Source organism: Chanodichthys erythropterus, chromosome 8 (assembly GCF_024489055.1).
Source record: "Chanodichthys erythropterus isolate Z2021 chromosome 8, ASM2448905v1, whole genome shotgun sequence".
NCBI lineage: Eukaryota > Metazoa > Chordata > Actinopteri > Cypriniformes > Xenocyprididae > Chanodichthys > Chanodichthys erythropterus.
In genome coordinates this window covers 13,045,450-13,063,156 of record NC_090228.1, presented here as the reverse complement: position 1 = coordinate 13,063,156, position 17,707 = coordinate 13,045,450, and the positions used below count along the sequence as shown (strand labels likewise).

Genomic DNA, 17,707 nt, shown 5'->3' with positions numbered 1-17,707 from the left:
ATGACTGCAATTATGCATGTGGGTGGTGTTTTTATTTATTTGGCATGTTAAGATAAGTGTCTATGCTTGTGAAGGTGTGCATTCATGTGCTGTAAAGTGAAACACTGAGTGTCTCCTGTACTGTAAATTTCCTGTATGAAAGTTAAACTGAAAAGGGGTTTATGGCCCAGCCTCATGCCCATACAAAATATTACCTCACTGCAGTCGGATTGCGGCACATCTTTAAATTCACACTCAGTATTCAATCTGCATTCCATAGCCGCTTTGGTCCAGATAGCACCTCAGTTTGTATTCATCTTACAAAAGCCGCCTGAGCACTTTGAACACCCTGCACTGCATAAATACCACTCTGTGCCACCTCGTTGGTTTCTTCCGTAGTATCTAAAAGACAACGTTACATCAGTCTTATAGAGTGTAGCCAGGGACTTAGAAAGAAAAAAAAACACTAAGAAGTTCTTTATCCCCTTTCTCCCTTTTAAAATTTCATCTTTTTTGTCTGCTTGAATTAACAGCCCTCACTTTTATTTTCGTTTTTGTAGATAGGCTGTCAAATTATCTATAATGGCTTTTTTAAACTGTGCCCCAGAGCAGTCCAGCCATGCTAATAAGCTTCAGACCATCGTTATTGGCCCGACCTTTCAGTCCAAGGAGCAGTCTAGATGGATTTTGACTCTAAGAACAGGCCCATACCCATTTTGAGGTTTTATTAGGCTCAACCTTAAGGAAACACCAGGGAATTTCTGGCATGTGTTAATGGATTTCTTTGTTTTATCTTTTGATACTTACAATTTTTGACCTTGCAGTTTGATCTTCTCATGCAGGAATGTCCTCAGCTGCTTCCAGCGGATCGTATCCTAGTTCCGGTGAACGTGGTAAAACCCATAACCCTTCGGGCCAAGAACCTCCCCCAGCCACAGTCGGGCCAGCGGGGATACGAGTGTGTGCTCACCATACAGGGTGTGGAGCAGAGAGTTCCCGCCCTCCGCTTCAACAGCTCCAGTGTACAGTGCCAGAACACATCGGTAAGACAGCGTGTGGTGTATGACTATGAGTGTGTTTAGTAAACGTTTCAGCGAATTTGTCTGTGGACACAAGGGTGTTCTCAGAAACAAGGCGCAGAATTTTAAGCAACACAAAAAGTTGTAGACGTGATAAAAGAGAGAGTTGTTTGCAGATTGTGTGAGAGCGGCTTATTTTAGTCACAAGTGCATTCTGTCCTGAATATTTAGTGCGTGTTTGCTTGTTCTCCCAGCATCAGCAGTGTAGGGATTTTGGAGTCCTCTCCACTGTGTGCTGTGATGACTTACCCGAGGATGAACCTGCCAGGAATGATAAAAGCATTCTTCCAGCAGAACAAAACTAGTAAATGTCTCTCTCTCTCTAACTCACTGTCTGACTCTGTTCCCATGGCTACAGTACTCGTATGATGGGATGGAGATGAGTAGCCTCCCTGTGGATCTGATGGTCATCTGGAACGGAGACTTCAGCATTGACAACCCGGCCCAAAACAAAGGTGAGGTCTCTGATCCAGCAGCCCTGCTAGAACCCTGGATTCAGTCTCCATGGCTACAGACCTGCAGCATCCATCCCCTGACATCCTGGTGGAGTTGACTGCAGATAGCCTCGGTTTCTGCTTGACCTCTTCATCATCTCTTTATTTTTTGACCTTCTATTTAGCTTAATACATTACAATATCTCATACACCTCTCGTCTTCTCCTTGTGTGTGTATCTTTTCACCACACAAGAAGGTCAAAGACGTTGTCGCAATTAGATCTTCCAAAGATTTTAAGTGTTCAAATGAACCATGTGTACCCACTTGTTAGAAAGGCCAGTCTGAGACCTGTAACCAACACATTCTACAGAGAGAAAGAGACACGTACAACCGAATATAGTGTATTTTATAACTAATTACCCAGTACAAGCTGAAATCCAATATAAAACCTTCTACAGCTTCATCAGTCTTAACTATGCAAAAATAATTTCAATCTAATCAATATTTTATGTCTAACCATAATTTGATATAATAATATGTATTTTAATTATGTAGTGCTATATATTATATTATTATACATTATACATTTTTGCTCAAATTTTTGCTTAAGACAATTTGCCAAATAATCTTAAATGCTTCTCAAATGATTTTTATCAAGTAGATGTTTAGCTATTTTTACTGGAAAACAAGACAAAAATACTAATTAATAAAATGATTTTTTGCGCTTAAAAAGACACACTGACCATTAAAGGAAAATTCAGATTTATTGCAGAGGCAGTTTGAGCCCTCAGAGATTTTTAAACATTTATGCTCAATGTCAAGACTAGAAGTTCAAGTTATAAAAACATTTTCATTGATATTAAATGGGATTTGGATTAAAGTTAAACATGCCCCCCGCTTTAAGTCAAATCAATGAACACAGCACACATGCATGTGAGTGTGTTATTAAAATGCTGTGTGTGTCTGTGTGAAGGTTAGGCTAATTTAAGAGAGGAAGTAAAGTATGTGAGATTCCTCCCTCGCTTCCTGCTGATGGGGAGCCACTCAGGGGGCAGCAGTTGATGGACAGATCATACAAGCATCTAATAGCAATTAAAAATGCCTGTCTGGTTGCCATGGAGATTAAACATAATATCACAGTACCAGGGAGCAGAGAAGAGGAGCAATTACCTTTAGAGCTGAGAGGAAGCAAGAAAATTGGGAATATGCTTTCTATGCTATAGTTTTTCCAATATTTCAGGACATTGCTGCAAATTACAACATTTTGCTTTGATCAGTGTCCCATGGGTCTTCCAACCTGACTTGACCTTTGCCCTTCCTGTATCTCCAGTGCACCTGTACAAGTGTGACGCACGACGGGAGAGCTGTGGACTGTGTCTGAAGGCAGACCCTCTGTTTGGCTGTGTGTGGTGTAAGGGAGAGAACCGTTGCTCTCTGAAACAGCACTGTCCTCACCCGCAGAGCATGTGGCTCGAGCACAATGGCATCAATAGCAAGTGCACGCACCCCAGAATCACAAAGGTAAAACTATGGTGCACCAGTACATATGAAAACATACCCACAAAGTGGATTACAATAGTCTGAGATCACTTCCTGAGATGCTTCTGCAGTTTTCTGATATTATGCTCTTTTGTTTTATATATATATATATATATATATATATATAATTATTACAAATTGTGAAATGTAAAATTACCATGAATCTAATTAATTTACATCACTTTAATTTTTTTTATCCTAAAATTTCCTATTAAATGAGATTTTGCATTGAAGAATTTCACTGTGGTCTCAGATCTTTGGAACCCACTCTATAGAGTATATATAGGTCACTACCCATGACAGGGCCAGGCATGTACATTTACGACTGGTTTAGAGGTGAAAAGATTCTCTATTCCATTTTCATTTTTAGCTGAGCTTAAACGATCAGTTAAGTCTCAAGTGTCTGGGTTCTTGTCATTCTTAGTATAATATCACGTTCCACAGGTACAATAAAACCCTTGTAACAAATAAATATCTCAAATGTATTCACTGACACATGCATGTTTTATGGTTAACCATCATTGTGGAGATGAACAGTCGATATAAAGAGAAAGAAAAGGCGAAGGAGGAACAGATGGGTGCATTGCTGTAAGAGATATGATGGAAGTATGACCTTGGGCGGAATACTGAGAGTGAAAGAATGGTGAGGAAGAGTGGATGGATGGAGGAGAGGAGGAACATAGAAGCCTCTGCACCACCAACCCCATCTGTAGTCCCCCATCAAAATGATTGATGAACATATACCGGAAAGGGAATGCTACTTGTTTGCCACAGGCTCTGAATGATGGACAGCAGATGCGTCTGAAGCTTATTAATCAAAGTCAGATACCTGTTGGCACAAGGAACACATTGTGTCATTGCATCATATAGCGTCATTGAGGTTCAGGCGACCCGGCTCGCTGACCTTTCCCGATCCCATCCCCTTCTCTCTCTCTCCACTTCATTCCTGTCTGTTTACTGTCTTATCATCATAAGGACAAAAATGCCCCCCCCCCCCCAAAAAAAAAAAAAAAAAAAAGGTTAAGCCAATGAGATCACTGCTCAAAATCTTTCTAAGCGATTGGACATGTACGACTAGATTTTTGGCGCTTGCTCCAGCGAAAGTTGCCACCATGATGCTAGGGTGATTTTAGTGGTTGCCAAGGCATTGCTGTGTAGTTTCTAAGGTCATTTGGGTAGTTGCTAGTCATCAGGTGAAAATCTTGTGTCAATATCTTAGAAAAGTAAAAGCTATCCTCAACAAGCCACACAAATATACAAATTGTCTATCTATAGTACAAACACAGCAAGTTATGCACTAAAGTGTAATACTTTGAGCACTAATAATATAATAAATTCACTCTGCAAATGTACCTAGATTTTTACAAATTTACAATCCATTTAAAGCTGGTCGCTACTATCACTTCAAACATCTTCAGTGCTTTTTTAAATGAGATTCTAATTGCCAATGAACACATTGAAAGACAAAAATGGAATTAAGCCAAGTGGAGCCATGGGTATTATAAGGGGAAGTCCTGGCCTGAGCTTCTCTTTTTTTCATTCCATCTCCAGATCCGAGCTCTCCTCGTGCCTCATAAATACTCTCACTCTCTCTGATTATCACTCTCGGCGTCTTTCTTTCAATTGATCGGCTCACAGGTCGTAATGTATTCTAATGCACTCTATTACTGTGACATTGTAGATGAGGAATCTTTCGCTGACATTGAAGTGGATGGTGATTAAGTGTTTTTCCTCCAACAACCGTCAATTAGCTTGTCAAAGTCACAAATCTAATCAACTCCCCATCTCCTAATGAAAAGAGACTACTCGGTTTCTCTCTCCCGCTCATATTCATTTACACTCCTGCTTCATTCTCTCAGCAGAAGGTTGCAATTTTTAAGTGACTTTCCAGTAAGCCATCAAAGTGGGTCTGTTATTTCATTTTAAAAAATCATTTGGCATATTGTAATACTCAAACAGGTCACATAAAGCTATAAAGCCCTAAGGGCATTGTAAAGACATCGATAGTATCATAAAAGAGGAAGACTCTGATTAAACTGGATTACTGGAGAGATAAGCTACGACAGCACTATAATGTTCTTTAAAATGTTTCGTCCAGACAGGGTATGTTCGTATTACATTGGCATATTTAAAATTTAAACACACAGTCAGAGCCTTTGGGATATCAATATTCCCACAGTGCTCTGAAGCCAATAAAGAACCTGTGAAAAACTTGAACCTCTCTAAGATCAGTGCATGTGATGGGTTAAAGGGAAATTACCTCTCACCGTGCTGCTAATGAGATCTCTGACCTAAAGTTGGATCATTATCTGGCAGGAAATAATGACAGAGCCGAGATGTTAACATGTCTATATTCCCCTTTGGGATCCGACAGCCCCTCGTTTTGCCAAGATGAGGAATGGGTGTCCTACATATGGCCTAATAGCCCAGCTGTCAATACACTTATGAGGCACGACCTCAGACACGTGGGTCAAGACTGTCAGAATATGTTTGATAGGCTCTTTTTATAGTGTTGATGGATAGACACTCAATAAAAGAGCTGTCCTTCTTGCGTGATTTCAGCTAAAGACAGACCTGTATTATTCACAAAATATTCACAGAAATGCACCTCTGGAATTAATTACTTGCTAGCTTTTCTTCTCTTTCTCTCCCTCCCCCCACATTTTTTGGCAGTTTACTGTTTCCAGGGGCATCATACACCAATTTTTGTTGTATTTATTATTTTATTTTATTTATTCATTTATTTATTTATTTATATGCAGTTACGTGTGTGTTAAAGGGTTAGTTCACCCAAAAATGTAAGACCTTTGTTCATCTTCAGAACACAAATTAAGATATTTTTGATAAAATTTGATAAATATATATTATTTATTGCTTTTTTCTTTTTCTTTTTTTAACTTGCATTCAAGAATCACATAGTCAAACATCCAAGCTGGCACATGTCTTGTTTGAGTGGCCTTTATGCCACTCACTATTATAGAAAGTACTGATCAAAACTAGAGCTGGAAGGATAGTTTATTCTGATTGGCTGGTTGGATCTGTTATGACCATATGGATCTTGCTTATGGTACTTAGTAATAACCTTACCAAGAAGAGTTAAATCTGTCTTCACATCACAAGATATGTTTCATGGCACATGAATTGCCAATTAAATTATTAAGTGTGATTCTTTTTAGTCGCTACATTTTAATGCACTATAAATGTCTTCCTTTAACAGTGTTTAATGAATCACAGCCAAGTGTTTCTTGTGTTAATGGTATGACACCAGCGAAAGCTTGAAGATTCGAGAGATAGTGCAAGTGTGTTACAGATACGGTTAACTCTAATCAGTTTGATGTAGTACTGCTTAGCATCCCAGGGAGCAAAGAATTAAAAGGTGTTTGATCATCTGACATGCACAGATGAAAATAAGCATCCTTGTGCACGCCTGTGTTTATATTCCAATCTTAGCAGTATATGATTTTACATGCTGGTGTCGGCATAATTTTTCCCAGACGCCGACTCTGTGTTCATAAATTAGCATGGCTTTGTTTTTGCTATAGGCAGGAGTCGGCTGGCTCAGCTGGCTGTGCGGCTGATCATTATTCACCATAAGCACGCAGGCTTTGACGCTCTGACAGAGAGTGGCCCAATTATCCCACTGAACCAAATCACTCACAGCTTCTATCGCTGTTTCCCGCCCCTCACACCATCTCACAATCACTGACTCCTGCAGATGCATGAAGGAATCGGTTGCTGAGTCATTCTCCTCTTCCTGTTGGTTCGTACCAATGGAGATGCTAGGGGGGCTGTGAGAGCCCTCCATATTGTTTCTTATCTTATAGAAATGATTGCACGAAACACTTAGCTGTGTGACTTGTCTACAGATCACCCCGCTTCGAGGACCCCGTGAGGGAGGAACGCTGGTGACTATCCGTGGCGAGAACCTGGGACTGGAATTCAGTGAGATTAAGGACCATGTGAAGGTCGCAGATGTGGAGTGTACACCGGTACCTGAGGGATATATCCCAGCAGAACAGTAAGTGTCATGTACCACTTAGATCTGACACTTATTTGTAATTTTGTCATAATTACAACATTTTAAACCTAGCTGGATCTAATGACTATCTGGACTAAATGATGGCATCTCCCTCGAATCACCTCAAACAGTTGTTCCTTGCAGATGAGTTTGCATAATGCAGGCCTACTAATAGTTGTCAAGAACCCAGGGTCTTTTAAAAGTGCCTGATATAGATTGGCAGTAAACACAGAGAAAGCATTAAAGAAACTTTTAATCCGAGGTCAGGACAGCAAAAGATAATTATGTGTTATTTGGCAAGTATTCGAGAAAGCCCTGCTGACAGCATAGAAAAATTCTCTACTATTATTGTCCTGACTTGAAAAACCCTCTCTTTCATTCTGCATTTCTTTGCTGCAGGTTGCACCAGCACACATTTTTTATTATTACTATTATTATTATTATTATTATTTGGACGCTGTGATAAGCCTCTTACCGTGGTGCATGAGCAAGTTTAACACCTGCCATGGAATGAGGAGGCAGATTAACTCATTCATATTAACTGTTTATCTCCTGTATACATTATTATGGCAGGGGAAAGACTTTTTTAAATTACCTCATTTAATGTTTCATAAATGATTTTTTTGTTGTTGTTCTGGTTGAATGATTTGTGTATGTGTGTGATTTACAGGATTGTGTGTGAAATGGGAAAAGCAGAAAGAAGCCAGTTTGCTGGAAATGTCCAAGTGTGTGTTGGAGAGTGTCGTCCTGAGTTCATGGCCAAGTCGTCTAAGTACTACTACTTTGTGGTGAGTATCTCAGCAAATAACCTCCAATGAACTGCTGGTCTGTCTACCATGATCTTAATCATGTCTGTATAATTACAAGTCTTTGCCAATTTCGGGTTGAAAGTGCCTGGATTTACTGTTGTCTCTAATAAAGACTGAACACTATGGCCTTGTAGCCCTGCTGATGTACTTAGTCATATCAGCGAGCACTTGACCCCACGAAGTGTTCGGTCAACGCCCGGAGAGGCTAACCATAAAACTTGCATTTTACTGCTGCTGTTGTGCAAGATTTTCCTCCCACAGAATCCTGTCCCCTTTTGCATGGACGTAACTTTGTGAGTTTTAGATAATGTAATTTATTTAACATTTCATTTGATATGGATCTTGATTTATTAAAACATTTGATGGAAAAAAACATGTACGCTTGTTTTAATTATTTTTATTAATTTGAAGAAAAGAGGGTGCACCTAAACCCATAAGCAAGACTGGCAGGTAAATTATTTAACATTATGCTAAGCTAGCAGGCTAGTGGTATTCTAATATGCTAACCAACTGAGACAAACTAAGAAAAAGTGTTAGTTTGCTTTGTTTGTCCAAGATATTAAGTGACATATTTATATGGTTGAGACCACATACATAATGCAATTTTTTATTTTTTTCGGACCAATTAAAATATCTTTCATACGATTCTGTGGAGGATAGGATCTTGCATGACACTGGCCACACTCCTTTTATATCCAGGCTACACTTTTCCTTCTAGAAATCCCAGTGTACCTGCTGATATAAGCCATAATCAAATTGCGATCCAGCCATCCAAATTAATTGAGTTGCAGTGTAATTTTTCCTGCTTTTTTAGCGTTTATCAGTTTTATGCAAACATTAATGTCTCATTCTTTGGTGAGGAGGGCAATTGGTGTTCTGAGAAAAAAAGAGGTGATAATCAGATTGGGAAAGAGATACAGAGTGAAAAACATGAGGGTTTGCTGCCTCACCTCTGCCGTGTGATATGTTAGCTTGTAAATAATTCTCATTGGTTGTTTTGACCTTGATTTCTACAGATCCCTAGACTGTTGAGTCTAAAGCCAAGCCGAGGGCCAGTATCTGGGGGCACCATCGTCAACATCACTGGCAGCAACTTGGACGCGGGCAGCAATGTGTCAATTATGTTCAAAGATCAGAAGTGTACCTATCAAAGGTATGGTTGTATGGAAAAGTACAGCACAATGCCCTTTTGAGGTGTCATCATCCTTTTGGTTCATTTGCAAGTCACTCAAAGCCTCTAGAAGATATTTAACTACAAAGAGAGTCAATACTGATCTTAAGAGCTTGAGAGTTTCTGATCTTTAATCAATAACATCAATAGCCATCAACTCTCTGAGGTGCAACCACAGTATGTGATCATATGAGCGAAAGATTAAATTAGGTCTACTCTTTGCTTTAATGGGAATACTCTTTACAGCCATTGAATAATACAAAACCAATAAATAAAAAAATTTAAAAATCCTAAACAGGTATCAATATAAAATATAATGGATGACAGTGGAGGAGAGACCTTTTAACCTTTCAGTTTTTTAATCAAATGTTAATTTTAGTTCAAAGTAAAACTATTAAATATTGATAAAAATGAAAGTGTAAAGAGTATCTATTCATGCACTAGTTATCTGAAAAACTTGATAGGTGATAGTTTTTCTGTTTGATGACACAGGAGAGGAGGACAGTGGATAACGTGTCGTTCTCATGCCTCCATGCAAGGCTACGGAAATGTGTCCGTATCGGCCTTCGTGGATAAAGCCCACATTCACAAAGATCTCAAGTTTGAGTATGTGGAGGATCCGACAATCACCAAACTTGAACCTGAGTGGAGCATTTTCAGGTTTGTGTACTGCAAAGCCTTTAAGACGGGGCATTGGGGAAACAACCCATAACACTGTCCCAGACCCTGGGATGAGGGGGGAGGATCAAGAATGTTATTTTTAAACTATTTCAAACTGGATGTCATTATGGACATTGTATAGTTAAAGTTAATATAATGATTATTTTATTATAAAAAATATTATCTAAAGTTTGTTTTATTAAATTACCAACTAATTTTTGGAAATTGATGCCAAGTTAAGAACTGCAAAAAGTGAAAGTTAATAAACATGGTGTTTTCACAGTGGCAACACACCATTGACTGTGACTGGGACAAACCTGGACATCATCCAGACTCCTCTCATCAGAGCCAAGTATAAGAACTTGGAGACGGTCAACGTAAGTGCAAACGTTTTCCACACAGTAAACGATCACTCGGCCTTCACCTAACCTGAGGCTAGTGAACTGGAATGACCATTAGCAGACTATTCCACCAGCTCCAATCACCTGTGTCGGCTGCGCACCATTGGATCCAGGACAGTAGCTGCATAAAAGAGGGAAATAGAGAGAGAGAGAAACAAAGAAACAGACAGAGAACAGGAAGACTGCCAGGTCCCAGCAGCAGTAGCAGCAATGTACCCTTTGTGCGGGAAAGAGGAGAATGTCGTAACACAGGGTGGATGCATAGACAAGGGTATCATGTTCCCCGTCTTCAGAATGGACCCAAAGAGCCATGGGAGGCTGCACTCAGCAAGATCTGATTGAAAGGCAACAGAGACAAAAGACCGTAATGTTATCTCGTGCACGTATCTCACACATGGCCGCGTTTAGCATCTGGGCTGCGATATGATTAGGCTTTGGCACACTGCTCCTCAAAGCACAGCAGAAAAAAGTGCTATACCCTTCCTCGCAGTCTCTGAAAGAAGTTGTTTGTGGGGCACAAGACGCCTCATATCCTTGTTTGTAATGTGATCGCTCATAACTAGTATGAAAAGAGTTTGACCAGACTTTGTGTGCTGAAAAAAAAAATGACCTAAAATCTATTTTGTCTTGAACAATTCCACCCGTTATGACCTTCTATAGAAGTCTTTGTGTTAGAGGAAGTGAAGGTTTGTCTGCCTGGCTGCTACAGCTTTGTGAAGAACCCAATTAAAATGACTGGAGATATCTGTAGGGATGTTTTTGATGGCGAGTCTGTTGTCTGGTTGTTTTAAAAGTCCACTGCAAAGCAGTGTGGGTTCATGAAACTCAAGGGTCTTGACAGGAATTTTATTAATACACTTCAAAGAGAATGTGCATATAGGTTTGAATAAAGCTATGCCATAACTTTCCATTTCATAAACCTGACCTCTAAATAAAAAAGAAAGGGGGAAAGTAGATAAATAGGCTGAGAAAAACTGACTTCATGTAAATAATGATGTGTATGGGATTAAGTACTAAAAAGTCTGAAAAACGCATTTAGCTTCAGAGTATATGTGGTCTATGTGAGAGATGGAAATAAGAGATGAAAGACAGAGTCAAGGAGAGATGTCAATGTCAAATCTTTCTCAAGGAAGTAAAGGTGAGCGCAGTTAGTTATCCATTGGTGAGTCACCAGCACTGCAGGCATAATCAGAGTGTGACCATTTTAAAAGTGCTAATAATTTAATGCTGCTTTGTTGAGACAAATTATTTCTGTGTGCGCTCTCGAAACCTCCATTGTAGGAAGTTGAGGTTAAATCCAGGTCTTTTTATTTGACATGACCAATTAAAATAGTCTGGATCATTGTTTGTAATGTGAATGTAATATTGTTGTTAATCTAAACCTAAATGTTTCTGTTTTATTCTGAATCACACACCTACTGCAAATATGACTTATAAGACCTTCATTGTCTTCTGTGTCCCTCTACCAGATATGTCAGGTTCTGAGTCCCACCACTATGCAGTGCATGGCCCCAGAGCTTCCCTACAGTCTGAGCAGGCAGAAGGAAGTGCCAGAGAGACCTGATGAGTTTGGCTTCATCCTGGACAATGTTCAGTCTGTGCTGGCCCTCAACAACACCAACTTCATCTATTACCCAAACCCAGTGTTTGAACCACTTAGTGTGTCTGGAGTCCAGGAGCTCAAGCCAGGGTCTCCCATCATACTCAAGGTAAATCAAGTATTTACCTAAATCTCTGCATAGTCTGTCTTTCCATTTTCTATTGCAGTTGCTACATATGTTTGTGAATGTGAATTTCAGGGTAGGAACTTCCTCCCTCCAGCCCCGGGTGGCAATGGGAAGCTCAACTACACTGTTCTGATTGGAGACAAACCTTGCACATTAACTGTATCAGATACTCAACTGCTCTGTGAATCGCCCAATTTGACAGGCCGTCACAAGGTTCTGGTAAGTTGCTGAATACTGGGGCTCATAAAAATAAAATATCTTCCTCCATAAATGTATTTTGATTTAATTCGAACCATAGCTTAGGTTATTGAACAAGATACCACAGAGCTACTTTTAAATACTACAAAGTATTGATTCAAATCTATGCAAAATGTGCTCCATTTTAGGCTCGTGTGGGTGGCATCGAGTTCTCTCCAGGTGTGGTTCACATCACCTCTGACAGCCCTCTTAGCAGCACTGCTGTCATCAGCATTGCAGGTGCAGGAGGCCTCCTTATCTTCTTCATTGTCATTGTCCTCATTGCCTACAAGCGCAAGTCCCGCGAGAGTGACCTCACTCTCAAGCGCCTGCAGATGCAGATGGACAACCTGGAGTCCAGAGTAGCCTTAGAGTGTAAAGAGGGTAAGTAGTCTTGGGGGGGAAGTGGAACAAAGTGATGCCGATTCAGATTATGAAATAGGGTGGACATCAGTGCCTACTCTACTTTTACAGTGCATGAAATAAAAGTAGGGTTGCAAATTTCGACAGCTAAAAACGACATTATTGATTTTTGCCTGAAAGAGAATAACGTCAAAAATATGAGCTGAAAATATATGCCTAAATTGAAAATAAAAATGTGACTTTACTTGAAAATGTGATCTGTTAAGCATCATACATAATAGTCAAGTCTTGTGTCAAATCGTTGGAAAGCTCTCAACTAGCAGAATTGAACAAGCATAATAGTTTCAGGTAGAGATCAAACAATACATATAAACAGTATACACCTTCAGGCTTCTGGGCCGCGTTTTGGTTTGTAGCTTCACCAAACCATAGTAGAGCATAGTAGAACCCAAACACAACATAACAACGCCTTAGGTCTTGAGATAATCCTCATAGTGTATTACATGCTGCTTTGCTAAAGCTATACAACATCCGAGATCCGATCACGATGATGAAGATGTTGTAGTGTTTTCTAACGTCATTTGACAATGTCAGGAAGGTCAAGAAATGGAAAATGCATTTACCATTCACCAGAGAATGGAAGCGCACAACTGGAAGATCAGCTCTCATCCACTAGGACCTTAATACTTCTTATTCTTTACATGTTTACACATGCAAGTAGTTTTTATGCTGCATTCATGCCACTGCGTGATTGCGTAATGCCTAAATGGATCTACAGAGGTCAGGTGGTACGGCGGCCACGTGGGAGCTTTCAGAAAACTCCCAGCTTACAAACTGTAATTACGAGCTTTATGAGGACATGAGTGCTTTTTACTAGCCAGAATCTCATAGTGACAGTAATTACGATATGGCGTGAATGCACCTTTATGTTCATGTATTTGAGTGAATATCGCCATGCATGCAGTATTTTTCTTCTTTCCCACAAAAAAAAGAAAAAACTATTTCGTGTCCCATTTGATTTGCTGGACGAGCTGTCAATCTGCGTAGACTTGCCGCTGTCACACAGATTTTCAAGTTTCTGTGAAGTTTATAGTGATTTCAACCTATTTTGTTGTGCGTCTTCCGCAGCATTTGCAGAGCTACAGACAGACATTCATGAGTTGACCAGCGATCTGGATGGAGCTGGTATTCCATTCCTGGACTACCGTACATACACCATGCGGGTTTTGTTCCCTGGCATCGAGGAGCACCCTGTCCTTAGAGACCTGGAGGTAGCCTAACAATTTTAATGATGCAAAAATGTTTTGTGCAATAATAAATTTGCATCCAAAGTGCCCTTTACTATGTTCCTGAGACGTAAATGCATATATTTACATATTTGTGTATGCATGTAATTACTGCACATTGTACCTGTGTGAGGAACAGTCACATTAATGGCTGCTAAGAATATTTTTGTTCTTTTTTTTTTGTTCTGAAGGACTAACAGCACAGTGGGGTTGTTGGGAATTAAAGCTGTCACTATGCTGTTTGTGTTCACCCTCAGTAAACAAAAGGCAGCAGCTCTCATTATAATCTACATGCAGTCTCTTTCTTATTTTTTCTTAAAGTAATGAGCTGCTCTCTGATTCACAATCAGTCTTTCGTTAATAACAGTAATGACATTCGACACAACTGTTTTTTTGGGGGGGTGGGGGGGTCTGAGTATGGGGAACAGAATTAAAATCTAATGCAGGGTACACCAAGCTATGGGTTATTTATGCTCCGCTATGACAGTGATGGACAGTTTTAATTGAATCACACACATTTCTTCAGCCAACATACAAGCCATACCTTACCTACTTATGCCAGATGAGCTCTGGTTCTAATCAGCTATATCAATTAAGACTTAATTGGAATAAACGGCCCCTCTCTCTGGAAAAGTTTATAGTAAAATCACAGCTAATGACAGGAACCATCTAGAGATTCTGACAGGTAGTTAATGATTATTGATGAGGCAAATCATATCAAATGATGTCATGGGGGTCTCTGCATGGTTAATTGTTTGTCATCAGGAATTCTTAGTGCACACTGAATGCAGTGAGCAGCTTCTATTAAATGTAAGCTGTTCATCTGTCGTAGTGCTTACGTTTTTTATTTAATATGATTGGTTCTTTTCAGTATAAATGCCTGTGGGTGTTTTATTGGACACTGGCATAGAATGCCGTAGGCCAAATGAGAGTGATAGAAAAAGGTTTCAAGCCAAATAAGCCGTGCTAAAGTTTAAGTGAGGATTCTTAAACTTGACAAAAATAAAAACTGAGACATGATGAGTTGCTTAGCTCTGAAGGGAAAACTACATAAAATAATGTTATAATTAGTCATAATGAGGAAAAAAATGTAGGGCAGGGCTTTAAACAATAAAAAACAATGAATACAAATTTTCATAGGAATAACATGCACTGATAAATCATGCAAAATAACACCAAAAATGTTGTCTGGCTATCACCAGACCAAGCTCAATTTCAAATTGAACATTGGTCTGGGGAGTCTGTATGTATTTTCTACTGCACAAGAGGAGTGATCAACAAGCATTATTCACACAATTGGATAGTCCTTCAACCAATCAGATCAACGATCCGGGTGATGTACTTTTGCAGAGCGATGCAAAAACTCCAGACAGTATGTAATGGTTTGTAGCATTGATCAGCGGTTTGCAGAAGCAGCAATGGCATTGAGCGATTTTTGCAGGTTGTGCAAAAAAAAAAAAAAACATGAAAGTGAATGGTATTTACAACCACTCGAGCGATTTGTTTGCTAAACTAAAGAAGTCATTCAGCATCGTCGAGAGGTTAAAAGGAATTGGATTGACGGTCGTGTTTGCCGTTGCTTCTCTATCGTCATTGTGTTATACCCGCCAATAGCGAGCAAGGTGGATAAGCCAGTCTGTGATTGGTTCCCGCAAAAGTGTAACAGAAGCAGTAGAAATGAATGTATGGGTTTCCAGACTGAGTTGCCGGGCAAAATCAAATCGCCAGTAGATCAGGCTGGGTTTACCCAGTCTACCAAAAATGTGTATTTAGAAAGCAAATTGTGACTATTTTGATTTAAGTCATTTAATGAATATACAGATGAATTATCGCATTCATGCTGTGAAATGTCATCTTTTTGTTTTGTTTTTTTCCCTTGCAGGTGCCAGGTTACAGACAGGAACAGGTGGAGAAAGGCCTAAAACTGTTTGGGCAGCTTATTAACAACAAGGTTTTCCTGCTTTCCTTCATCCGAACCCTGGAGTCTCAGAGAGGCTTCTCCATGCGAGACCGCGGCAATGTCGCCTCTTTGATCGTGACTGTTTTGCAAAGTAAACTGGAGTACGCAACCGATGTGCTCAAGCACCTGCTGTCCGACCTCATTGACAAGAACCTGGAAAGCAAGAACCATCCCAAACTCTTACTAAGAAGGTACTAGACATGTACATGAAGAGCTGTCTCCAAAATCTAGTCCTGCAGACCAGTGGGTTTTACTGATTATAAATGTCCCTTAAGTGTGTGTAATCAACAGAGCACATGTTCTAAATTTTGGGATCATTTCAATCTGCCTGATTCTAATTATAGACAACTCCATTGACGAGAGCAGATGACCTCTGTGAAATGTCTTTGAAACGTGGACTCTGCAGTACGCTGAATAGGAATAATTGCTTTTGGGGACATCAAAATGCACACTTTCTCTCCCAAACATGGAATGCACTGACATGCTCATCATTAAATTGTAATTAGGATTAATTAGCTTGAGATCCAATTAACAGTGCACTAAAAACCTACTGAATGTAGGGAGAGATTTGTGAAGCTCAATTCCCCATGCAATCAACTCGTTTGTATCTCTGGATTTTAACAGCATAGAAGGCAATATTATTACTATACCATATTGATTTTTCTCCTCTCTGCTCATTTTAACACTCCTAATGTTTCTTTAATTCTTAATGTTCTAGTAGCAGTCGATTTGTTAAGTTAGTTGGCTGACACTTTTGATATATTTTTTGCTAATTGAAACTACTGCATTGGTAAAAAAAAAAAATAGCTTGCTATTAGCGACAGGCTGATCATGTGACAACTACAAGAGGAGCCCCTTGACTGAATCTTAACTGATTCAGCAGCCTTGATGGCAAGTGTGATTAATTGAAACAAGCGAAGGGGAGATTAATTGCACAAAGAGCTGCTGTACATATTAGGGGTCTTGTTTCAGTCTGTCTTCTGTCAGAGACTAAACAAAACAAAATCCTGTCACATTTTTGTAGGCACCTGCAACATGTGCACTTTTAGGCTGTTGGTTACAATGCACAGCACAACTTAGACCCAACAATATGAAAATATATTACTTGTTAATGCTGGATTAAATTTTTTTTCACTCATTTTTGGGTTGCGATCCACTTGAGAAGCCCCTTTTTAGTCCATATATTTCAATGGATTAGACCCTCACAGGTATATAGAGTGATCTTCACCACATGGAACCTGTCTAACCTCCAGCACCTGCTTAGCAAAGAGCGATACAGAGCGCTGGGCCAGAACAGTGAAGCTTAATCTGTTGTCTGAGAATAGTTTTCTCTTCCCTGTCTCTCTTTCACTGCATGATTTCTAAATCTGTGTTTAAAATGCAGAGAAGCAGGACATCTTTGGCAGAAGTCTCCAACCAGCTTTCCTTTCCCCATTTCCAAGAAAGCGCTTGCGACAGCCGCCCCATCTGTCCAGCCTCAACCTGAGTTCACAAGCACACACAGGCTAACTAACTAACGGGCAGCTTCTAGAACCATCTGTCGTATTCCTCCTCCTCCCTCGCTCCCTGCAGCCCACTCTACTCGTCTATGATTAAAAATAACCTCTCAGATTGTGCAGCCCATTTTCTCTATATGTATGGTCCACGTGGATCTCCTGTTCCTGCATATGTTTGTACACTTATTTTTACTCAGACTTGTACTGACCAACACATTCAAATCCAGTTCCTTCACACACATACAAACACACACACAGTCACGCAGAGCTGAATAAAAGTCCTGTGATTATTCTCTGGGGATAATCCTCAGTGAAGGGGGACCATGGTTACGCAGTGGGACCCGACAGTGTGCAGAGCGGACAATCTTCTCCACGTGAGGCAGAGTGCGAAATTGAAATTATTCCTAGCTTCAAGCTGTGTTCTTTAACACATGTGCATTAAGGAGGGGGACATAGGAGGTTTATTTCAACAGACAAATGTTTGGTTAAGAAAATAAAGCCTGTGATGCTTCAAAGTGCATAACGTTAGCCCATTAGCCAGGTGTGT

At 39.9% G+C, this 17,707-nt stretch overlaps 1 protein-coding gene across 1 annotated transcript in view; it reads left to right on the top strand.

Annotated features, from left to right (window-relative positions):
- Positions 1-17,707, top strand: part of plxna4 (plexin A4) — a 194,555-nt gene that overhangs the window by 144,885 nt on the left and 31,963 nt on the right. Inside the window, exons 9-21 of the mRNA XM_067391024.1 lie at positions 822-1,022; positions 1,417-1,513; positions 2,824-3,014; positions 6,899-7,050; positions 7,721-7,838; positions 8,876-9,012; positions 9,523-9,690; positions 9,974-10,067; positions 11,561-11,800; positions 11,891-12,037; positions 12,205-12,439; positions 13,547-13,689; positions 15,587-15,855. Coding sequence (XP_067247125.1) covers positions 822-1,022; positions 1,417-1,513; positions 2,824-3,014; positions 6,899-7,050; positions 7,721-7,838; positions 8,876-9,012; positions 9,523-9,690; positions 9,974-10,067; positions 11,561-11,800; positions 11,891-12,037; positions 12,205-12,439; positions 13,547-13,689; positions 15,587-15,855 — 2,192 coding nt within the window. The remainder of the gene's footprint in view (positions 1-821; positions 1,023-1,416; positions 1,514-2,823; positions 3,015-6,898; positions 7,051-7,720; positions 7,839-8,875; positions 9,013-9,522; positions 9,691-9,973; positions 10,068-11,560; positions 11,801-11,890; positions 12,038-12,204; positions 12,440-13,546; positions 13,690-15,586; positions 15,856-17,707) is intronic.